At 39.0% G+C, this 25,332-nt stretch overlaps 1 protein-coding gene across 3 annotated transcripts in view; it reads left to right on the forward strand.

Moving 5' to 3' along the window:
- chchd3a (coiled-coil-helix-coiled-coil-helix domain containing 3a) overlaps positions 1-25,332 on the forward strand; it is a 140,638-nt gene that overhangs the window by 108,584 nt on the left and 6,722 nt on the right. For all 3 annotated transcript variants that reach the window (XM_072454088.1, XM_072454091.1, XM_072454090.1), the window contains one exon: positions 23,467-23,602. In XM_072454088.1, coding sequence (XP_072310189.1) covers positions 23,467-23,602 — 136 coding nt within the window. The remainder of the gene's footprint in view (positions 1-23,466; positions 23,603-25,332) is intronic.

The following is a 25,332-nucleotide window of genomic DNA, read 5'->3' on the forward strand; positions in this document are numbered from 1 at the left end:
CTGTGTGGTCTTTTCTCATTATAGTGTGTCTCAAACTGTGGGCCACTGGTTCTTTGTAGGCTTTTAAAATTCCCTCATAGTTTATGAATGTGGTTCTTTGCTTATTGTTGAATTATAGTTTAGTTGAAAAAAAAATCTGGTTATAACAATTTTTTTCTTCTATTTCATTTTTTCTTTCAATATTAATTTCCATAGAGTATAGAAAGACAGAACCCTAAGACATACTTTTAATCATCAGTGCCATTTAACATACAAATTAGCCCAATTTAAACCTTCCAAAATCCGAACTCTGCCCCAAATCTGCTTTTACTTTTTTTTTAAAAACATATCATTGAGGCTGAGCAAAATAATATGTCTGTTTGCCGTAACCCGACCGACCCGTTAAACTAGCCGACTGAAAAATAATTATCAGCATTTTGTTGAAAAAACGTCAAAATCTTTTATTTTTCAATTATTTCGCCGACTCACCGATCGATGTTTCCTAAATCGCTGTGTCGAATATTTTTTATCACGCTTATAAAACTATCTTTCATCCCAAAGGACTGATAACGCACTGCGTAAAGCATGTGCATCTTCATATTTGGTCCTTCACATGCTTCTGTAACAAAACAGAATGCGTCACGGTCGTTAAGTTGCCTTCAACAAGTTGGTTTGCCTCTGTCGGCGCCACTGAAGTGTCCATAGGACATGCCACGCTCTATCACGGTGTTTTACGCAATGCATTCTGGGATTGAAACACGCCCAGCAGTCATCACAACAAACATGGCGACGCCTGTGTCCCCCGCATGCTCCCCCCGCTCGCCTTCGCTACCAAAATAAAGGATAGCGGCGTACAAAAGGTTGATCGTGAGATTTAGTCTTCCGATTGGGTTGATCGAGACGTTTTCCGTCATTGACTGTTGAAGCCTGACCCCTGGTGGTCACTCCGACTCAAAAAATGGCAACATTTTGATCTTTTTTTTTGGCCTTCAAAGTAAAAAAAAAATAAGAATTTGCCTACCGTCCGACCCACTTGAAAAATGTTGGCTCGGGTTACAGCAAACAGACAATTTATTTGGGGTAGCCTGAGGATTATATATGACCTATTGATCCTGAAATGACAAATGGATCATTTCTCCAACCCTAGTTGCATTGTCTAGTTTTAACAACACATTTGACTTAGCTGGTTGATTTGACTTTGATTTAGTTTGTCCTTGTTTTAGACTAATAATTTGAGTTTCTGTTGGGGTAAAGGTAAAAATTAAGATGTTTTCCCATTTGTTTCCTTTGGAGCAGATTGGTATAGAACCGTACTGCCTCATTTAAGTGATCCAAAGAGATCTCTAGTTTCCAAAGAGGTCTAGCTCGCACTGGCTCCGGGTGCGCTTTTGAGCGAGCCAATTGGACAAGAGACTGACTCAGAAAATGATGAGTTATCACCGAACGCTGACTTGATCTTGTGATAAACTGCCGTATTTTCTGTGATGCTAACTTTATGTGTTGTGCCTAAAGACTGAGCAGAACAAAGCTAGCACACATTAGCATCAACTATTTCCTGTTTATTGGAAGAACTTGAGTCAAAATTGAAACCATATTTCCACTGCATAAAGCAGCAGCATAAAGAGACATTAAAACACGGCATAGAGGCGCTAAGAAATATGAATGCAGAAAAAAAGCTGGCAATAAACCGGAAGTTGTTTCTTGTTCACTCCACGTTTCACAGTGACACAAATTTGGACTAACAACATACAGTTACAATAACACATTCAAAAGTTATATGTATGTGAAATGTCTTGCTCAAGGACACAATGCACTTTGGTATGCAGTGCCCGAGAGCAGGAATCGAACCACCAACCTTTGTGTTAGCACTTCTGCCTGGAAAACAGTGAGGGGAATGCTCTCAAACGCCAGTCTACGAAAAACGATCCGCATAAAATGTTTTGTGTTGTTTACTGCAGGAAGCCCAAGACAAAAGACATTGGTGTAACATAAAAAACAGCATCTCGCCGATAACGCAACACCACTGTACATTCTAGTGGCTCCCGGCGACCCAGAGGTGCAAGGCTTTTACTCACTTTAGCTTTGACACTTTAGATAAGAGTCCCCAGCCGTGCACATATAGGAACGAAGTCTGGAGCCAGTGCATCTGATTTATAAGCTGTCAAATTCAGCACGAGTGGTTTATCCAGGTTGGCTGCGTTATCAGGCTGTCCACTGCTAAACGTGTGACCTTTACTGCACCACATGTAAACGTGAATACGCTGAATTTAGCAAATACTGAGGTTTGTCATGTTGATTCTCATAGTCTTAGTTTAGTTTATGCTTGGGATGCCAAGATTATTAGGTTAATCCACAATCGTGATTATTCTGGTAACAACATAATCATAAGAACCCAAAAATAGCGATGGTGGCAATTTCATCCGAGAATGAAAGAAAATGAAAGCTTTCCCTCTTGTTCAGTCACAGTCTCAATAATAACGAATAATCGTTAAATCTTTGTTTTTTCTCACAATAATACATAATGGTAAGGCAAGGCAAGGCAAGTTTATTTGTAGAGCACATATATTTCATACACAAGGTATTCAAAGTGCTTCACACAGCAGAAAAATGCAATAAAATCACAAAGAAATTACAGCACTAAACAACTTAAGATATAAAAGAGAAGAGTGCAAAGAAAAATCCTTTCAGTCATATGCACAGCTAAACAAAACTGTTTTTAGCTTAGACTTGAACATTGTCAGAGTAGAAGCCTGTCTCACATCTTCAGGAAGACTGTTCCAGATTTTAGCTACATAAAAGTGAAACGCAGATTCCCCATTTTTAGTCCTGACTCTGGCACCAGCAGGAGGCCTTGAGGTCCTCAGAGTCCGAGATGGCTCATATGGTACTAACATGTCCAAGATGTACTTTGGTGCTAGGCCATGGAGAGACTTGTACACAAGCAGAGCTGCTTCAAAGTCTATTCTCTGAGCCACTTACAAATTTTATATCGTGACGTCCCTATGCTTAGTTCTGCTTCAGACCAGTGTGTTTTAGACCTGGTTTTGTCCTAATGTGGCCTGGTTTAGCTTTAATTTTTTTTGACTGTACAGTTTAGTTCAGATTATATAGATTCATCTTATCTCTTCATCTTTCCCTAGATTTTTAGTCCTTGTCTGGTTGTGTCATGGTTTAGAAATGTGTGTATTCCTTCTTCAGCCCTGGTTTGCATCTGGCTCAGTTCTCATTGTTTAGTCTGGGTTTAGTCCCGGTCGTTATCTGGCCCTAACTTTAGCCCATTTTAGTTCTGATGTGGTTGTGGTTGGTCTGACTTCGTCCTGTTCTAGTCCTTGTATGAAACAATCTAGATCTAGTCCAGGTTTGGTTTTGGGTTTAGTAGTCTTCTATAAGTACCAAGTATCATATTAGTATCATGAAAACATTCATTCTGATTTGGTCCTCCTTCTTTGTTTAGCCCTGCCTTACATTCAGTAAACACAGACAAATCCTGATGTCTGAACCTCTGAGACTACGTGGATACGGCCGTGTTGTGCATCCATAAGAAAGACTGGCAGTTTGTGTCTGTAGAATCTGCAGTGACCCAACAGGGCTTTAGTTTTAAAACGCGCTCTGACAGGCATAGAGAATAGAGAAAAATGATAGATGTGAGATTATGCCAGAAGATGGAATAGGGGATGAAAAGGGAGAGTTGTGCGATCTAAGCTTCAGTCAGTGCTAACCTTTGCTGCAGCTTTGGGCCGTCTTTGTTCAGCCCCAGTCACTGTATTTGTCCAAATGGTCCCTCTGGATTTGATGGCACAAAGCTTCCACATACTGGAGTGAAATACACACTTTCACATTCAACACACTGTTCTTAAGAAGGAATAAATATGTAAAGGATTTAGTTATAGTTAGGGTTAGACCAAGAATTGATACTCTTGAACTTTATTATTAGTTTAAAAAAAAATATTAAAATTATTGTATTGTATTATGGACATTGTAAATGTGCTCAGAGTACTAACACTAATATAGCTTATGTATTTGTTTTAATGTGGTGCCTGAATTGGTAACAAATATTGAGCTTTTTAGTATCAAATATAATTTTGTTCATATTTTTATAAGGACTTTTGACTTTAAGGTAAGATAGTGCCTTGGACATTCTGTTACCGAATGTTACACCAGTCCACATTCTTTTTTCTTTTTCTCTCCTATTGACATTTGATATTGAAACGTTTGTATCAGGCACTATTTGTGCCTGTAAAACAGACTTTTATGTCCTTTTAACCGAAGATGCACCGTTCCAGATTGTTCAGTTCTGAAACCAATCAAAAATCACTTTCCTTAAAATGTTTAAACCTTTCACAAAACTGAGCCAAATGTTGTAACTAAAATTTATTCTTGAAGTTACTAAATGTAATGGCATAATATGATTAAACATTCTGGGCCAACAACAAACTGTACAGACTGTAAATAGTCCATTCATTGATTTACCTCCCACTGAACCCATAGCCCAGAACCCTGTAATCAATCAATACGTATTGTATTGTATGGTATGTATATAGTATGGTATTAGTGCATCTGTATTACTTTTAAACATATTGTTGTTGGAGTTGGGATTATACCTGTAATGTAAACTTCTCAGTGGCTACATTTACTCGTATTACTTTCATTATTTTCCTGTCCACAGTTGGCCGTAGAGAATCCCATTTCATGAGTTTGTCACTTTTCTGTCACTCCTCTTGGCGGCTGCACACGCTCTTTTGTTTTGTTGCTTATTTGTTAAGCTCTTGTGAATAAATCTGTTTTAATTTAATCCTGTTGACAATAACAGGAGCCTCAGTCGTCACTTCGATTCTCCATAGCAAACGCACAAGCCGGCAGCAGGAAAGGTGGACTAGAGAGGCGTGGAGCACAACTTGTTGAATATAAATGGCTCTTTGTTTGTCTTTCAAAACGCCGGTGTTTGGAGGAGCCGAGGTCAAAAGAGCGCACCTGACAGACTGCCTGCCGCTGCTGCAAGCTGTGTGGGAGAAGTGGTGATAGCTATACTTTTTCTAGCTATAACAAGAAGCTGGACAAAATTATCTAGAAGTCCAGCTCCGTCCTGGGCTGTTCTCTGAGGTGGAGGATGGAAGGGTCCTGGATAAACTCACGACCCTGAGTTTCACCCCCTCAGGTGACAGACGGATCCACCCTCGCTGTGTGAAGGAGACGTTTCACAGGTCTTTCCTTCTGCTGCTCTCAGACTCTACAACAAACACTGTTAGCCCTGAACATGTGTCATTCAGCTTCATTATCATGGGTAATACTGTGACATAATGTCAATCATCCCTGGTGCAATATTTTCTGTCCATATAACAGCTGTAAATAACAATGTTATCATTATTAAGATTACAAGAGTTATTTCTAATCCGTTTGTATTATTATACTTCTGTGCCTAAACTGTGTTGCAACACTGGAAATTCCCCATTGTGGGATCTTATCCTATCAATGAATTAACAATTTTATCCACATTTTGAAAACAAATGCATTATTGAACTTCAAGTGTGTATTTCACTTAAACTAATGTTTCAGTGAAATATTTTTCTTTCATTATTCAAAATGCAGTGGACAAACTTAAATTAGTCCACATTAAAACTGAATATTTTTAAAATCCAACTTTGTATAGTAACAACTTAAAGGACAAATATTTTTGACTCTCGGAAGGGAGAAGATTTTCTAACCACTAATCAAACAAGTGTGAATGAAGCTAAATGCTACTGAAGCTATGTTTTTGAGTAGGAACTACGTTAGAACATGATTAAAAGCTTAAAAAGTCAATTTTTAGACACTATATAATAGGGCTGCAGCTAGGGATGCATACCTAAACCCACGTTCAGGTTCAAGTCCGGATTCGAATCCAGAGGTTTAGGTTCAGGTCCGGACCTAATGAGTCCGGCTGAACTCATGCCATTTTTGCATAATATTATAACAGCATAACACAAGCTACTTGGCTAAATTAAGTTGAAGACACATGAACAAAGACAATCAAACACAAGGCTTAACTGCAGACTGAAATAAACTCAATTTATCTGGTTTATTCACTGTTTTTAACAGAAGTTGCAACTTACAAATCACAAGCTAGGAGGTAGCTAACACACATTCATATGTTTTACTCTTTTACTAGAGGAACAACTTCCGAACAAGAGCATGTTGAGTATTGGTATTGGGGCGGCTGTTTCAGCTGATACTATGTTTGTCAAGTGTATTACTGGGTTGACTGGGCTGTTCCCCACACTTGAAGTTTAATGCCTTTAGATACATTTCCACTCTTTAATTTTGCAGATCCATTGGCATCAAAGTCAGATAAAAACCTTCAAAAACAGTCAACTAGAACCACTATAAATCAATCAACTTAGCAGTATCAAAAATAGAATATGACATTTTTTTACACAATACATCATATTAACAGCATTAAACACAAGACCATATTTAACAACTGTAGAATACAAATACTATTACAAAATATAAGCTCCAATTAATGAATCCAGCAATTAAACAATATTACTTTGACTTAGTATTTACTTAGATGTATAAATATGTATATTGCACATTAACCCACCTAAATAATTGCTACATCACAACATAATACAGTTATTTTATTCATATTGTAGCGACCCTAGTCTCTAGTGCGCGTGCGTGCGGTCTCTGGGGCGGAGCTAAGAGCGGGCTCAGGAGACGAGGTAATTTTTGATGTTCCTGTTCCATCACCATGGTTACGGCCAACAATAACCAACTCTGTTCAAGACAAAGTGACAACTTGTGAGCACTAAACCAGCATTACTGACCTGAGCGAGAAGTTACAATATTTACACCCAAACCAAAGCACAACCCGCTCCTTTAACGTCTTAAACTAACTCACGGAGCGGCACAAGCGGCGACGCACGCGGCGGCTTCAAACGATTCAAATAAAGTCAGCGATCTTCCCGGCTGCCGCCTCAATGTTCGGTCTCTCGCGTCTTTAAACTCATTGCGCCGGCTTCAACTTCTGCCGCGCGGAAGACGCGTGCGTCGCTGATGGCTCCGGGCGCGCCATTGACAGCGATGTCAGTGTTTACGTCTTTTCCAGCGCGAATTTCGCGATCTATGGAAGGTTTCAGATGGTTTAGATTCTAGAACGTAAAGGATATAGAGTGTGAGTGGTAGATTTTTAATGAGTCCAGAACCGAATCACCGGGGTTTCGTTTTTTTGGACCTGAACCGAAACGTTTTTACAAGTCCAGATCCGGTCCGTCGTAGCGGTACGCATCCCTAGCTGCAGCTATCGATTATTTTAGTAATCGATTAATCTATCGATTTTTTTAATCAATGAATCGGTTAATTTGTTTGTACAATCCGTAAACTATTTAAAAGCATATTAAAGAGTTTTTTTTAAATAAACGTTATAGTTTATTGTAATAAACAAATAACAAATTGAGTTTCTGCCTTAAAAAAACACATTTTATTCTTAATTTCACATGAGTTTGTCCCCAAAACAGCAACATTTCTCTTTGTTACAGTATGAATTCATTTGCGTTTCTGTCACATAACTTAAAATAAGACATTTGTTTGTTAAACATTGTGTGTTGGACAGTGATGCTTGTGTTTTGAGCGGTGGCTCTACATTTTGCATTTTGTCACTTTACGGCGTTGGCTCCGTGTCATCGCGGACTTTCTGTTTCACATCTGATTATTACAACACGGTCGCGGTCCTCCTGCTGTTTCCATGGATGTATCGCTGTTTCCATGGATGTATCGCTGTTTCAAGGCGCCGCAGAGGAGAGTGTGGCATGTTTGAAACGTACGAGTGTGACTGGGAAGCAAAGTGAGGACGTGGGGGAGCGGGGGTCCGCTGTGAGGACGCGGGTGCTGGGGCGGGCGGCGCGCGGAACTAGTTGTGGTGGTTGCTCGCGACAGCTCGCGGCACCGAGCTCTTTTACACAACAAAACTCTTCCCGGTCGCACCTATAATAGATCCATGGGTCACACTCGTGAGTTTAAAACACGTCGCTTGTGCTACAGCCGCTTCAGAAAGAAGCTCCGTGGGGAACAAAAGCGCCACAAGTAGTTCCGTGTGCTCCGCGCGCCACAGATTCACGTGTTTTTATAATATGTAAACTAAACGAAGCATCGAATCAATAAAATAATAATCAAAGCTTTTTTGGAATTATTATTATTCAGGAATTATTCGATTCGTTGCAGCCCTACTATATAATATCACCATAATGTATTTAATCCATAAATGCAGCCTGGATGAACTGTTATCGACAATTAAAAGAAATACACTTTTTATTTCTAAGGAAGAATGACAATCTGGCTTTAAGATTATTTGTCATCTTATCGATCCAGATGCCCAAGTATTTGTTGTCGGAGAACGGCATACATTTTGTTTTTTAATTTATTGACAAATTTAAATGAACAGTTTTGTTGGATTGAGTGAAAAGCTAATAAGCTATTAAAAGCTTAATTTGGCATAATCTGTTCCCTTCACTTTATACAATATTTTATTGTAAAGCATTTTTTCTGAGGTTGCAAACAATGAATTAGTAATTACATATTATTTACTTAGTGTTCCAGTTTTTTTTAATAGAATTTGTTTTTCAACAACAAGAAGAAAGTTTTTATGTTTATTGCCAATTCTAGCTAATTCAGATGCACGGCAAATTTCAGATATGACTTTAGCTGATCTGCCTGTTAGACATTTCTTATCTTTTACATTAGTGCTTTGGAAGTGTTCTTGATTCATTTCCAGTACCCTATAGTGATCAGTTCATCGCAGTGTTGCTGCAGGTCTTGAAGAGAATAAGCAGCAGCATAATACATCTTATCGTCCTAATACCCAGATTTCTGCAACAAATAACACGACAAATAACTTAATGAGTTACAAAATGCTCCTCCAGCTGTTTTTATAATGAAACTTGTCGCCAAACTTTCCAACTTCTTTGATGCACGTTGCCACCATACAATTCATGCATCATATTAATGGTTGTTTTCAGTTTCTAGATGACTCACTCTCATATGGGGGGCAGGAGAAAGCGGTTTTCCTTTTTTGATTATGTTAAAAATCTTCTCTATTTGAGTTTCCCGTTTCAGAGTTGTGGTTAAAGTCGACCTGCGCATGTCCAGATGCTCTGTTGGTGTGTGTGTACAAATGTTGGTCACCTACTACGGCACCACAAAGACAATATGCGCCTAACGTTTGTGTTAAGGACCCATTAAACTGCTTATAAGCCTGTATTTGTGGGGTTTGTAACGAAGATGTCTTGTGCATGTTGTATTATGTGCTCATTACAAAAAGTTGCTGAAGTTTCAAAGTTATCTTCACTTTTCATAAGATAGTTTGCTTGCAGATTGAATTTAGCTGCAGTGCCATAAAGCTCCGAGGTACTTGTTATCTTTTACATGGGTGAAGAGGGAAAATCCACTGGAACCAATCCAACAGGTTTAATGCTGTGAGCGAATGTAAATATGAGCAGAGCCAGGTAAATTTACTTGGCCCTGTTTGTTCAAACTAATGACTCTTCTGACTTAAATTTAATCGAATAATGATTTATTGATGAATAAATGCAACAAGCCGCACTATTAATTACTTACATGAGTTAATTGAGTTGGCGCCTGGGACATGCACGATTTTGAATATTGCTCAAACAGCGTAATTTGTAATATCTTGTGGTATTTTTTGACATTGCAAGTTTTGTCAAAAAAATGTAATATCAGTTGTTAAGGTATACTCATTGTCCTCAAAGAGAAACATGAACCTTTTTAAAACTCTAGTCAACTGAGGACCCGTCTCCAGATCTACAGTATAATTGTGGTGGTTTTGGTGTGGTGGCTTCATGGTTTTGAAGGAGCAAAACCAAAGATTACTGACAGAATGTGATCTTAAACAATAAGCTTCAATAGTGAGGTAAACATCTATCATTTCAGGAAAGATCTCTGGGTAATATCTAATACCTCAAGGAACTCAGACACAGGGAGGACATGCAAACGCCAGAAAGAAACATCCCACTTAGGCAAGGTTCTTGACAGGTTAATAACCAGTTTTTCTGGTCTTTGAATGTTTGTTTGCAATGGTCCGGGGCCAAAATGAATGATCCCACTCACTGCGAGTGTCAGAAACGTCACTTATACATCTAGACTAGAATCAAATTTGTTTTGGGATTTTCACATAAAAATACTGAAATGTGGTTTAGTAAATCCCAGGTTAAGCAGCAACGATTCAGTATATTTTGATAGCTTTGAGTGCTTTTGGATACAAATTTGGATTTCTTCATGACACACTAGCTTTAGTTAGTCTTGAGGATGAAAGCTGCATGCAGTGCTGCGGGCTGTGCCAACTTAAGTTCCAAAACAAAGGATTCCTCTTGTTTAGCATCCCCAGAGAATGTATTACTGTGGTCAAGAGGGACCAGTGGACAGTTATCACTCCAGACTGAGGCTGAGCTGTTTGTTTCAGGTCGTTAGCGGCTGGCTAATGCTAGTTTACATTATTGCGTGGCTATGCAAATAAAGGTTAGCCTACTTGCAGACAGTTTTAACAAGCCTAATTTACAGTTATATTTTAAGATCAGACTGTTACTCACTCTTGTCTGGTGCAGAGGGCTTGTGGATGAGCAATTTTAGATGTAAATGTTCACAAACGTTTGTTATGGCAAATTGTCGCTGCTTTTAAGTGTCAGTGACTCGCCGCTGTAGATAAGGATCAAAACCCATAACTTCTGTCTTCTGGAAGTATCAACTCTTCTCAATTTCTGTTTTATGTGCTGTTTTTCATGACTAACAGCTGAGAAAGGTAACAGCATGTGGTGACGTCTTCAAAACGGCAACAACAAATAAGTCACATGATTGAAACGCATGAATAGGTGCTAACGCCTGTTTTAAAAAAGATACATAAATGCATTTTCTTTACATTAAAAAATATTGCTTTATCTATTTTATATCAAACTAATTGTGAATATTTTAAAAGCTATCGTCATTGCAACTTAAAACCCACAACAAGCTCTTATGAAATGCACAATAATATCATGCACCAAGAGTTTAGTGTTTTAGTGTCTGCTTTTATTTAGGGCCAACAACACAGGACAATCTGTGCAACATTGTGTGACCCCTCTGTCAGGTTAGGGCTCACCTCAATCCAGTCACCACGGCAACCCTCGCACAGGGACAAGATGGTGGTCAACCGAGGAGACAGAAGTCAATAACCGCTTTAGAATCTCTTCTTCCAGCCTTAAGAGCTTTGTTGTGCCGGCAGCAAAAGAAACACAATTCTCAGACGCACACATACCCCATTTAGTCTTTGATACAGTGACAAATTCTATTTCATTTTAAAGAAAAGGCTTGATGCTTATTTATATCCGAATCAACTATTAATACAATAGCATGTATTTTCCAACCTCATGATGAGGTCTTTCTTAAATATTGCCTTGCATTTTTGTATTCATTATACATTAATTGATAGAAGACTCTACTAAATCTATTTGTTTTACCGGTAGTTTGTTTTAGATCATACAAACACAGACACAGAGAGTGAAAAGACCGACAGGATTTGAGTTTGTCCCAAATATGTCCCTTTTCTAGTTCAAAGTAAAAGTCAGATTTTCCATTTTTTAAATGCCCAAAGTTATTTCAGTTCAGCCCTTGATAGTTGGTTTCATCCTGGTCCTCCATTACCTTATTGCCTTTTTCTTTGCTGAACAAAATATGATTTTTCTCCAGCTATTCAGGACTATTCAAACTAGCATTTGTATCCTATATGGTGGGAGAAGCCTGCTTAAAGAAGGCTTTTTGTGTGGTCAATTGTGTTTAGTAAAACCATATGTATGTTGCTTTAGGTTATTTCAAAGGAAAAACAAAATGTTGCTTAAACATGTATTCTCCAGAAAACAATTATTACACTGCAGTAAATTAATTATTATTTATTACCTAGTTTACTACAGCCTTGGACTGTGTTTCAGCATTAGGTTTTTCATACATCTCCACTCATGTTTAACCAATGCAATATGCTAAAGTATTGATGTTCATTTTTCACAGCAGAGCTTATTGACCATACCTCCCATCTTGTGTAACGATGTAAAGCCCTGCTCTAAAATGGTCTCCATAGATCTGTGTTACAGTGTGGTACAGTTGAACAAAGTGCACGACATATGCAAGCATAACAGTTCATCTGTCATCGTTTCACATGCATTATCAGGGACACAAAACATACAGGCAACTGCCAACAGGGTAGAAATGAGTTTGAGTATCAATACAGAATTGATGTAGTAAAATTTACATTACAACTTTAGGACTCTAGTCTATAAGCTTTTGAAATATTATGCTACAGTATTGACGACATTCATGAATACTCAAATAATATAAATGGAGACAGTTGGTATCGTCACCTGGCATTAAAGAACACATAACATGCGAAATTGACATTTTTGCAGCTTTTGACCATGTTCTAACATTGTTCCTTCAAAAAAAACACATACCTGGAGTTTTATTTAGCTTCATTTACATTTGTTTCATTAATCCTGTTTTCGAGGTCATCTTCTTTGGTCCTTCTCTGAACCTCACAAAAACACTTGAGTTCCCAGATTTGTGCCATTATACGTAACGCTCCGGAGGTACCTTTGTATGAATCCATAAATCATCATCAGACCTTCTGTGTATTTCTGAGATACAGGAAACACACAGCAGTCTGAGTCTGACCCCAAAAGCTACTTATACAATCACTATCACTATGAATGAAGACTTTGTTGTTACTAGGGCGGGAATAAGTGTAGTTATTATAACGTTTTATCGTGGCACAGCCTCTTTAATGTGACCCAACTATGTAGCTCTGGCCATGAAAAGTAAAATAAAGAACTACACAGTGAATATGTTTCCCAAGACAGTGAAAAATAAACTTGTTTCTGAATAGTCTTGTACCCTTAAAGATGTGGAAAGAAGTTTACACAAAACAATTTTTTTTTGTGTTACATACTCAATTTAGAAAGATGGCTAAACAAAAGGAATTTCACTTCCCTAAAAAGCTTTTTCTAATGGCTCACCCCCCCCCCCCCCCCCCCATGTCCCAAAGGAACAAAACATTCCCAGTGTATCCTCTATCCATTGGTCAGTACAGATTACCAAGCCTGCCACCAGATTGAGTTCCCAATCACCAACTTGTCTATTTGTCATCATTTGGGTCCACTTAAGGGTTAATAGGGTTAAGGCGAAGGGGCCGCTCCCCTTTTAAGAAGCCCTCATGTTGGCTTTAGTTAAGGCAGGCGTCAGTGCAGAGGGGGGCAAATAAATACAAATGATCCAGTTAGGGAGAAAAATGACACACATTTAAGTCATGCTGCGTTTTAAATGGAGACCTGACTGGGCCCCCCCCCCCCCGTGGAGAAATCCATCAGGCAAGAGAAGGAGACTCGATAGAAAATATGATTGGAAGAATCAAGACAAGTATAATAGAAAATGGCTATGACAAAGAGAAATGAAAAAAACAAGAACAAATTGACTAGAACATCCGCGGTGACGTGAGCAAGTCGAGGCCAACTTAACCTCACTTGACTCTGAACAGGAAAAAATATCTCATTTGTGCACTAAGACAGAATGTTCAACAAAATAGGGTTTGTGTATGAAAGATTTTAAGCCGTATGCGAGTTTTTGGATGGTTTGGTATAGCTTTAAAGTTATCAAATAAGATGAGTATTAGTTTGTCAAGAAACTACCCCTGTTGTCAATGTAATCTCTCATTCATCCAGAAGTGACATTCAAAAGTTGTCATCTTATAGCTATTTGGTAGCGACTTCAGTCAGTCAGTCAATCGGTAATTCCACAACTGTTACCAAGCAACCACATTATAATTCTAGAGTACTGACTTGATGGAACCTGAGTGTGACTGGGCTGTGAATGAATGAGGCATCAAACTGTTAAGCAATGTTAAAGGTGCACTATCTAACACAGGTCAGAGGCCTCATTTATAAAGGAGGAATTTTGCTGAGCAAGTGCCTACTCAAAGTGGCCTCTAGAGGCATGTGCAACGCAAACCCTGATTTATAAAACACTGTGTGCTCTCCACCACGCAATTTGTGCTTTATAGATCCCACCTGCAGCTGGAGTCTGTGTATGTGAACCCACGTCACATCACGCCCTCTCCACACCTCCAAAGTGCCATAAAATGGCCTTAAGTTACTTATGACGGAGGGACGGAGCTGCTCCGTCACAGACTCCCGCAGGAAAAATTCATTCACGCGCTCTAATCTTTTGACTTAATACCGCTTTTTATATTTCATTTCAAGCAATTTTGAGTTGTCGGTAGTACTTTATAAAAAAAAAAAAATTGAATTATTTATTTTATTTATATTGTAGAAATCAATAATCTACCCCCTGACAAAATTATTTGGACAGGATGTTTTCAAATCCTATCTAAAAGCCTGGATCTACTTAAATATGAGGCGATAATCATTAGGTTTGACCGAGGCACGCAGGACAAACATAAAGTAATGACCAAAAGGACAAGATCTCAGAAGTGGTCGAAATGAGTTTCCTCCGCAGGGTCGCTGGCACTCCTTAGAGATAAGGTGAGCTCGGAGTATAGCCGCTGCTCCTCCACACCGAGAGGAGCCAGCTGAGGTGGTTTGGGTGGTTCCTCTAGGCACCCCGGTTTCCCCCATCAACCCAAAACTTGCATTGCAGCGACCACTGAGGAGTGCAGATGTGCAAACGCATGTGACGCACGAAGCTCTGTCAGGTGCTCTTATTCTGCCAATAAAACTGCCTGTGGAACATAAAAACTTTGGTTACTTCTGTGATTGTGCGCATGAGTCTGGTACAGACATATCCTTATTTAAACAGGAGCACCCTTAAGAGCAAGCTAGATGTTACAAAATGATAACGGGACTTCTTGTTCTGGGTCAGGTTTGGACACTGCTACATGTCTTACAGGGTCTGATCATTTGAGTCGATCCAAGCTCCAGCGTGCGTTGCGTAAAGACGTAGCATGTTAGATCTGCGTCTGGTCTCAACGCTTCATTAATCCAAACCTCGCTCATGTGCTCCGTCTGATGGAGGAGTTTTCTCTCAGGTTCCACCGTTGTTTCATAAATGCATTGACAGATTCAGAGCATCTCTGTCACAGACACAGACTGATACGGTCAGAGAGCTCCGGGAATGTTTAGAGGACAAGTTCTGTTTAAATGTGAATCTGAATAAAATTATTTTAGGCTAAAAGATGTATTTGCTCAGAACATTTCAGTTTTCACCTACCCCCTTGCCCCGCCCACATCCCTGTACGTAGTTGTGATCTTTTGAAAAATTAAGACACATTTAGGGTTCAAAAATGTCATTTAGCCACTTATCAAAATAAAAGTAAAGATGTAAATAACTGCTGCTGCTTATTACGGTGAAATGTCACAATGAAGGAGCTTACCAGTTCTACATTTTTAAACAAAAAGTCAATGGATCCATTTCTATTATCAAGCCATTTTAGATTAATATTGTTGTTTACAATGAACCACATGTTAAGTTATGGTTTAGCTTAATATCAGTACCTGAAAAAAACTTAATGTACATATTCTGTCCCTTTTAACTGCCACATAGTGCACCTTTAAGAACATGTCCTATCTGAAATATTGCTAGTTTGAGACTATATGAACTATTATATAGGGACTCTTGCCATTTCATTTGCAGCCAGGAAGCAATCTATATCACTGATTAAACCGGATAAAACCAGCTCCTCCTCTCCACCCCATTTCAAATCTTTACAGAGGTTCACAGAATACGACGTTGGGAAGATGTTTCGCTGTGTTTTACACCTGTCGGTTTTGTTTCTGCTTGAGGAGTTAGCGTCTCTCTGTGTCTTTGCCTCATCAGCTCCCGTACAATGATCTATTTCTGCCCATCAGTGGATATGACCAGTACGGGGTCTTCAATGATGGTTTGTGATGGGGGATGGGATGAATGGGTTGTTTTGATAGAGACCTTTTGTGCTGTACTGATGGCCCAGGGTGACGCTGTGAAGATTTACTGTCAGTGGGATGCAGCACACACACGCACGCACGCACCACGCACGACAAATAATAACCCACGTATTCCGCCTACATGTCTCCAATTGTTCATATTGCAAATATAGTTTTATTAAACCTACACTCAATATACATTTCTTTGGGGAGAGAAACTATTGCACATGAAAAGAACACAAACGCGGATTGGACACTAGGGCTGGGAATCACAGGGCACGCCACAATTCCATTCGAAAGACTCACAAAATGTATCACAATTAGGTGAAATTGAAGAAAATAAATGTCTTGATTGTTTTTTGCATCATCTTGAACCATAAGAGTGCATAACTATCCCTTTATATCCTTGTGTGGGACATTATAATAGTTTCTGTCTCTTTTTGAGGTCATTTATAAGTTTTAATTGTACATCATATACTTAATATTCTAATTTTCCATGTCTCCAATCTTCTTTTCAATATTTCCCCCAACTCTACTTTCAATATATCTCTATTTCTATCACAAACTTTAAAAGACTACAATTTCACTTAGTAAATTCACTTCCCGAGCTAGTTCTGGTCACTGTTATTATCACGACTAATGCTGATTTTAAATCAGAATGAATATTAAAATAAAACTACAAGCTTAACTGAACAATGGTGTTGTCCTTAGTTTCAATATCACGTTGTTGTTTTTTCCTTTATTCTTTGTTTTAGCTACTATGCATTGTTTAAAAACTCAAGTATTTCTTTATTTTACTGCGACTCTGCAAAAAAATCCCATTGAAATATAACGTTGGAGGCAATAGCTCGGCCACAAAAAATACAAAAATGGTTATGCTGGTAGTTTGTTCTTGCCAGTATTCCCAGTATATCTACTTTACATTTTTTTCCACACCTATTTGCACGTTCACACTCATTATTCTGAAACTGCTACATTTACACCTTATCCGTTCAAATTGCCCATCTAGTTTTATTAAATATACCCAGAATCTCTTGGGAAGGAACTAAAGAAAATAACAGAGTGGAAATGGGGGCAGGGTGACGAGCGATTGAGATTGAGGTGAGATTTTTATAGCCCTCTTCTAACCTGTGGCACCAGCGTGATTTGTGTTCGCATTTTGACATTTATAACACAGCTTCATCATATGTCGGGTGAATGTTGAGCGTTATGCACGGTCCTTTGCCTACACCCGAGATAAATGTCGCCCGGTAAAGACTGAAAATGACATCGAGAAATATCCAAGTGGGGGAAAAAAAAAAAAAAGCTAAATTGCATGTTCATTTTTACATCTCTGTCCATCATTCAAAAACAAATTATGATACAATTTTATTTGGGAATGTTTTACGATAGTTCTGTTTAAAAATTCCGAAGTAAGAAAGATTAATGATTATTCTAAACTGTTTTTGTCAGTGAGCTAATGATTTCCCACAGTTAAAGTCTCTACTCATATACACAGATTTGTGTCATGCAGTATACAAACAATATCAAATTCCTATCATTGGTAAGTTATTATTATTTATTTATTTAGCATGTACCATTGTTTGCATCCAAAACATGCAATTGTCCAATTTCTAGTGCTAGTGAAGCAGCTAGAAGCCCATCGTCAATACAACCTAATCTTTAATGTTGCCACGCCAACGTACAAGAACAAAAGCAGAAAAAAGTATCAAGAAAGCAAGATATTTTTTGAGCGAGAAATCCATTAAGGCCACAGATTATGAAGGTTTGTTTATCTCCCCTTTCTAATTCCCCCTACAGCCAGTAGAGGGAGTTCTAACTCAAATCATGACATGGGAAACTCAACGACGGCCACATTACTTAATTTTAAACACATTATTTAAAACACGAGATATAAAGGCAGAGATACTAAAGAGCATGTGTAAGGGCCAATAACCATACAAAAAATGCACAATTTAGTTTTTTAAAAGTTGCTTGCCGTTTATAAATGTTTCCAATGTGGATGATGAAGTGCTCACCCTTATATAAGACTTAGCTCCAGGTTCGAGATATTACTTCCTCTTCTCCGCAGTGATCCCAATTAGTCAGCAGCATTACTGCATATTAACACGAAACAGTCGAAGTGCGGCGAGGCAGTGCTGGAGAAAGGCCTGTAGTGGCTCTGTGGCAGCTTTGAGTCTGGCAGGAGGAACTTAATGTTAATCTTAATGATAGATGATGGAGGATGCAGCGCGCCACCTCCGAGTGTGTGTGACAGAGTTATTGTCCCGATGATTAACTCAGCCTGCCGTCTCAGCCCCGGTCCTCGCAGCAGAGGAGCGGAGAGCTGGCACCAATACAAGAGCTCTGTTAGGGCTGCAGATAGAGAGATTTTGGCTTGGTAGATATAAGATGTGATATGTTTTTCATGCCATTATAATGTTAAAGGAGGGGAAACTAGTGAGCGCTTGACAATTCTCACCATTTATTTAAGGAACATTATGTAACCTGCGCTCTTCTTGTTTTAATAAAGTGCTATAATCCCAACTGAATATGGGTATCTACTGCCTCAGCCTGCATATTGATGGGTTTCAGTTCTTTTGAGGTCTTTTTTCTCATTCTAAAGCTATAATATTGTGTTTAAATGGTTCATTGCTAGTGACAATTCAGATCAGAGAGAGGACAAAGCACAGTTTTAAACACGCTGGATTTCACCTTTGAAAATGGCAACGCAACTGAGCGACTCATGTGAGGCTCATTCTGCTTTCTGATTGGAGAATTGTCTTGCTTGAGAGTCAAAACACCAAAATATAACATCAATAACTTCATGTCCAATGTTTTTGTAATTAGGAATAAATTGCATCAGTGTATAGTTGTTATCAGTAAAAGCAATACGTGATTTGACGATGTTCACCTGGTATCTGGGGCCACAGATGGGTCTTTTTTATGACATTTAAAATAAATGAAAGCTAAGATATTTTGGGACCTTCTGAGTGTTTAAATGTCCACAATTGCTATTACATTTCACCCACCAGATCTTTTAGTCCCCCCATCTCGCTCTGTCTTTCTCGTTTTCTCTTTCCCCCCTCTCTCTTTCTCTTTCTCTCTTACTCTCTCTCCTCTCCCTCTCTCTCCTCCTCCCCTCATTCATTCTCAGAGGCCATTACTGGTGATAAACACTGCGGTTTGTATCAGCAGGATGCACCTGGCATTAACGCAAATGCTTAAGAAAGTAATTAGTGGGTGGATGTGTCTTGCTCGTCCCCGTAGGTGCCCAGGGGCGGTGTAATGAACGAGCGGAGGGATCCATAGGAAAAGGACAGTAGCGATTTGTGCCCGAGCGCCTGTCATCGCTCAATACTGCGACACAGAGGAATGGTCTTGTCATGCCTTCCAGCAAATGGCTGAATTCCGCCTCGCACAAAACCGCTTCACACGCCAGTATGTGTCAGAGGAAGTCCAATGATTTGTACTGGATTTAAGTAAAAGAAGTTGCCCTCTGTATGAGGTAATGCTGCAGGATGGGGCCCCAGCTCTCACACTACTTATTCATTTTACATCGTTTGCTGCCCACGGGCTAATTTAGTTTATTTTTTAAGGTGACACATTATGCTTTTTCCCCATATCAAAAACGTAAACTACAACATGCGTAGATCATTGCTCTACATTTTGTTAATTGTACTATCCAATATTGATCTTAAACTGCTTAAAATAGAAACGGGTCTATTGACTCATAGTGAGATTTCACTGTAGCAAGCAGCAGATTGTCATTTATGTGGTTTTATAGTTGTATATAATCACAAGTAAATAACCTTTAGCCCTGAATGCATCAAAATACAACTTCCATACTTACCAACCCTCCCGATTTGGTCGGGAGTCAACCCGATCGGGAGGCTAAATCTCCAGATTTTAAGATATTTCAATCGAAAAATCAAAAATCGACCTTGTTATCCTTTATTTTGGTAGCTAAGGCGAGCGGGGGGAACAGCTGACATGGGCGCCGCCATGTTTGTTGTGATTACGCTGCTGGGCGTGTTTCCGTCCCAGAATGCAAAGCGCAAAGTTAAAGCGCTCAGGTCGAATTTAATAAGAAAATCGACACCATGATGGTGAATGACGTGAGTGGTGCTGAAACTAGTAGCTCAGACGATGAGAAATCGAAGAAAAAAATGAAATGCAGGTTCAACACTGTGTTGTCTGTTCAATATGGAAACATTGAGAATCGAAAATGGGGACGGAAATGCGTCCTGCAAGTCATGTTGCTCGCACTTCAGTATTTTCGTTTGTTTTCTATTTGTTTTTATCTCTTAATTTTGATGAAATTTGAAATCTCCCTCTTAGGGGGGGAATCTCCCGCTTTTTTATGCGTTATCTCCCCCTGGGATGATAAATTAGTCGGGAAGTATGAACTGAAATTTTTACGATAGTGCTTTAAAATGTGTATATACTGTAATCATATATTTTTTTTAAGTTTTCATTTGGTTGTCTAACCTTTACGTCACCTTGTATTGCATTCACAAGAAATCTGAATTTGCAGTGTGGTGACTTGGGCCCATGGAACTTCAGATCCATAACCTTCGACAGACACTAACGATTGCTGCAGCTGCCCATGAAGAATAAATAACCAACTAAAGGCAAAGCAGAAGAACCCGTGTTTAATCATTCACCTGCTGCTAATAGTGCCACTCATTTAAAAACAAATTGTCACTGACCCGCTCTCACAAGGACTATAGATTTTTGTTTTTCCCCCCCCAGTCTCACTAATTTGACCGCTGTCTATACACATATGTACACCCACAACACACCCGCTTCCTGCTGCATTGCACTATGGGTAATGACCCGTGCAACCAATCCCTCTGCTTTGTATCCAACAGGGGGTAATTTTTCACTCCAGGGGGCAAATCAAACATCTGATTCAGGCTAAGGGGGGGGCCCGAGCCCCTGCCCCAACGCTCCTTTGAGATGTACAGACTTGCTGACGGGCACAATCCCTTTCTTTCAGCCACACACACGGGCCGGGCGCGGGTTTAGCGAGGCAGATGGAGTGTCCTGGGCACTGGTGTGAACAAAACGATGACACTGCCATTAGCATAATAGCCCTAGCATGTGGATGTGTCGTTATTATAGATCTTTATGGGGTGTGCGAGGAGACAGACAAAAGCAGTTAATATAGGAAATGGCCACATTGCTGGTGGTATGTCCCTGCGCTTTGATTGGCTCGAGCCCAGACTAGGGAATACATCTTATGGAAAGTCACATTTGAAAACTGCTGCTCTGCAAAATAGGGATGTATGTATATGACTTGAAATATCATAGAATAGAATATAGATCTTGTTTTGAGTTGGCCTGGGGTTTCAGGTTCAGCAATGGTACTTAAATACCTGATGCCTTTTCCAGTGCCTGTTCCTGTTTTAATAATTATATTAAAAAAATAAAGCAAGTTACAGTAAACTGTAGTTTTGATCATTAATTCTTTAAAGGCACAGTAGGTAACCTTTTAACTTTTGAAATATATACACTGAATATTATATTATATAAAATACACCTTGGCTGAATAACAAACTCTATATAAAACCCAGTGATACTGCAGATTAAAATATTTTTAACACATGAAACATCTTGAGGGGCAAACTAAAAAGTTCAACTAACTTTGATACATATTCTGTGTTTATAATATTTGGTCATGTTTTATTTTTTATTTTTTCAGTTTCTTAGCTTAACATTAGCATCTCCAAAAATTGCATCCACACCATTCCAAGATGGAGGAGCGTGGCTGACCTCAAGGAAGGACGGCGTGCTCTGCTAGTCACGGATAGCCTATAACCAGTCACATTAGCATGCACGTCCCACACATCCATGCTACTGAAAACACTGAAAGGAGCACTCGGGCCGGCACAAGGTGACAGCTTTTCAGTATGTAAATTGTTGACACCAGCAGCACTCACAAAGGCACTTAAAATCAATGAATGGATTGGCTGGTACCAGGTAGAGCGATCAATATTGTGCTGCAGTCCTTTCTCTGAGCTCTTTGTAAAGGGCTTTCAGGAAGTACAGCTAATTAACCTGAAGAATCCACTCACGCTCGCTGGTCATTTTAACCTCATCACCGTTCACATCCAATTGTGATGAGGGAGGCAACCGTAAATTGCATGGGGCTTGTTTCAAAATTGTGCTACTATGCAGTTCATTCATTATCCTTTTTATGGATGTTTGCTGAAGTTTGCATTCTCTGTGCTGCGATAGTACAGGGATTTTACCGTATGGTTTATTTGAGGTAATTACACCACTCCAAATCACCAAAGTTAGCATAACACACCTTTGCCGTAGGGGTGGGCGATATTGTCTAAAATGTATATCTTGATATTAGTTAGTATTAGTGATAATATTAGTATTATAGTAAACCCACAAAATTCAGACCATATTATGTCAAACCAACATAAATGTGTTAAAACATGTCTTTAATCTTATTAGTTGAGCTTTTAGATGTGAAATGTTTATAAAATTAGATTCACAAAAGTACAGAAATATCACAATATGCCCTATTCACTTACTCGTCTTCAAAACAACATTCACAATATTATCTCAATGTTGATGTATTGCCCACATTTACTTTTCAGCATTAACTTGTTTACAGAAAGTTACATGTAGTAGACATAATGTACAGAATGATGTGGACAAGACCGACCTATGACCCCATTTCTGGCAACGTTAGGTTTCTTTTTGGGATTGGCAATGGGTTTTTTAAAGTTGAAAATGCCTATTGTTTCAAAGAGTTATAAAGTATACATTATACATAATTACCTTCAATCTGTGCATGCGTACTAACCCTAAAACAGCTGTTATTTTCTGTATGGAATCATTTCTTGATACTGAGATTTTGTTTGCTGTGCTGTGGCTCAGAGCAGTACAAATGCCAAGCTTTGTCAGTTTAGGAGCTAAAATCTATTTAAGTCGGTGTCAATCTCGTTTTTAATTTCTCACAGTTTAGTTTCCAAATTCTTAACCCACTCCTTAAAATTTGCAAGACAATTTATACTTTGATTTGCTTTTTGTCATCAAATTAAAAAAAGATGAATTTTGCCATCGGTTTCCTAACATTTTTTAATCCAAGTCTCGCCTTTCTCTTCAATAAATTTAACAGGTGAATTCAAGGTTGTTCCTGACAACAAAGTTCAGGGATAAACTTCCCTTTTTTGCTCATATGGCTATGGTATTTTAGTTTGGTATTTTCATATTTTTATCTGTTCAGTTTTATTCAATTTCAGTTTTGTGTAATGAAGAAATTGTCCGCTTTAGATATTTCATTTTTTATTGATTTTGTCACTGAAAGCTTTACCAGGACGCAACAACAACAAAAATCACCTACTGCGTGTTAAGTTGTTTTGGATACGATTTGGATATTTAATCTCCTGTCCGTCTGCTTCGAACCGTTTCAATGTTATCCTCTCGCTAACACATTTATCACTCAGTCCATTCCTGCGTCGCCTCTTTTTGCCCTCCTCGACCCCTGCTACTTGCCTCCCCCCCCCAGCCATATTTTCACATTTTCACAGCCCAGTTTCTCCTCTTCTCACCTCGGCAGGCGGTTCGAAGTCTCCCCCGTGTGCGCCGACCTCCAGAGTCAGATCCTCTCGTGCTACAGAGAAAACGATGGGCAAACCCTGAACTGCTCCAACATCGCCGCGCTCTACCTGCAGTGTGTCAACAAAGCCAAACTGGTGCGTATCTATCTACAAACTGAATTAGTCCTTTTGGTTTTAGATCATTTGCTCAAAATTTATTCTCGCAATGATTTTCCACTCCTACGATATTCCCCCTGATTTGATTTGCATATAGATGTTTTCAACTCTGTGTGTGCTAAATGGATTATTTGCATGTGAGCATAAACTGTGTAAATTAGAGAGAAGAACGCACTTAATCATTTTTGGAACTTTTTTCTCACTGCCAAAAATATAGAGTTTGTGAAGTTCAATCATGCTATCAAAAGTACTTTCCTGCAATTGAAATGTTTGGGGTTTTGAGGGGTTTTCGAATGATCAAACAGGAAACTTTTTCAGTTCCTGGTTGTTGTTTTTTTCAGTTCCTGTTCCATTCGATGCGGGTCAAACTAGGAGAGGTCTGAGTTAAAAGTGCCCAGTTAAAAGAGTTTTAAAGCGAAGGATAAGCGTTGCTTTTAGAGCTTTGTACCACTCTGTGGTGAACCCATCACTGCCCAGAGATTTATTGTTCTTTAGTCTCTTGATTGCACATTGTATTTCCAGCACTGTTTTTTCAGCTCCTCATTTATTTTGCTCTTCTGTCATAACAGACAAATTTAAAGGCTCCAAACAGAAATTTGTTTAATCTTCTTTATCTCCAGAGATTTTAGAAAGAAAAAGAAAAAAAATATATATAGAAATATTCAAATGCTAATGGAATTTGGTTAAGATTCCATTTCTTTGCCGGTCTCTGATTTCAAAAACGGTTCTTTCAGCAGTTTTTTTGTTTTTTTCAGGTTAATAATGTGATAATGTTGATCCGAGAAACTTTTTATGATCCACAAGAGAAATAACTTGGACACAGTATCTCCAAAAATACACATTTTAAGTAAATGTTCAAATGTTATTGCCAGTTACACCCACTTTGCAAGCAAGGGGGACTGGGCGGTTCCTCTGATTAAATGGGGACTAGGGATTATAGAGACTTGGTACTGTTATAGGCTTAGGGTCCCTGCTCAGACTGCTGCCCCCATGACCCCAGATAAACGAGATAAACGATGGAAGATACTAGATGCATGGGTACATCATACTGAAGGAGTTTGGCCTTTGTGCAAACTTGCTTTCAATTTCAAATTTTCTTATTGTACAGCACAATATCACAACAGTGCTCGCTTCTCAGGGCGTCAAAGATGTAGTTGATTTCCTCAAACAGATAAGGGTCTGAAAATCGAACAATAGCACAGACAAGCCAAACCACTCAACAGTTATCAACATCATAAACTTTATCTCACTCTTGCACGGTCCATAGAATCTTAAACAGCACGGCCGCGTGGATAACTGTCCCAGGGCGACCACTGTCCTTGGACCCTCCTTCCCGGCAAGAGGAAACTAAAACCAGAAAATACAGAAAAATACAGCGAAGTAAAGAGAAATCTGGAAAAGAACCACAGTGAAAGAGAGAGTTCAGCGTTTAGGGGGGAATTAACAAACCATTCAGGCAGGTGAACTGTGCTGAGAAAAGATGAGGTCAATTAAAAGGTCAGTAATTGTACTTTACACATTTACAGTTCACATTAGTGTAGATTGGTAAGTAACATTTTTGCCATTTTTATTATGTTTTCTTTTTGTTTCCCCTAACATTCACTATGTTGCTTTTTCAAGTGGAGGTGTTATTATTGCTTTGCCAAGAATGTTCCACAGTCTGTCCATCGAGTAGGGAATGCCACCAGGTCTAGTTACAGTATAAATAA

The sequence above is a fragment of the Eucyclogobius newberryi genome, unplaced genomic scaffold (genome assembly GCF_026437365.1).
Source record: "Eucyclogobius newberryi isolate DKJ021-1_F unplaced genomic scaffold, fEucNew1.0.hap1 SCAF_2, whole genome shotgun sequence".
NCBI classification, from domain to species: Eukaryota; Metazoa; Chordata; class Actinopteri; order Gobiiformes; family Gobiidae; genus Eucyclogobius; species Eucyclogobius newberryi.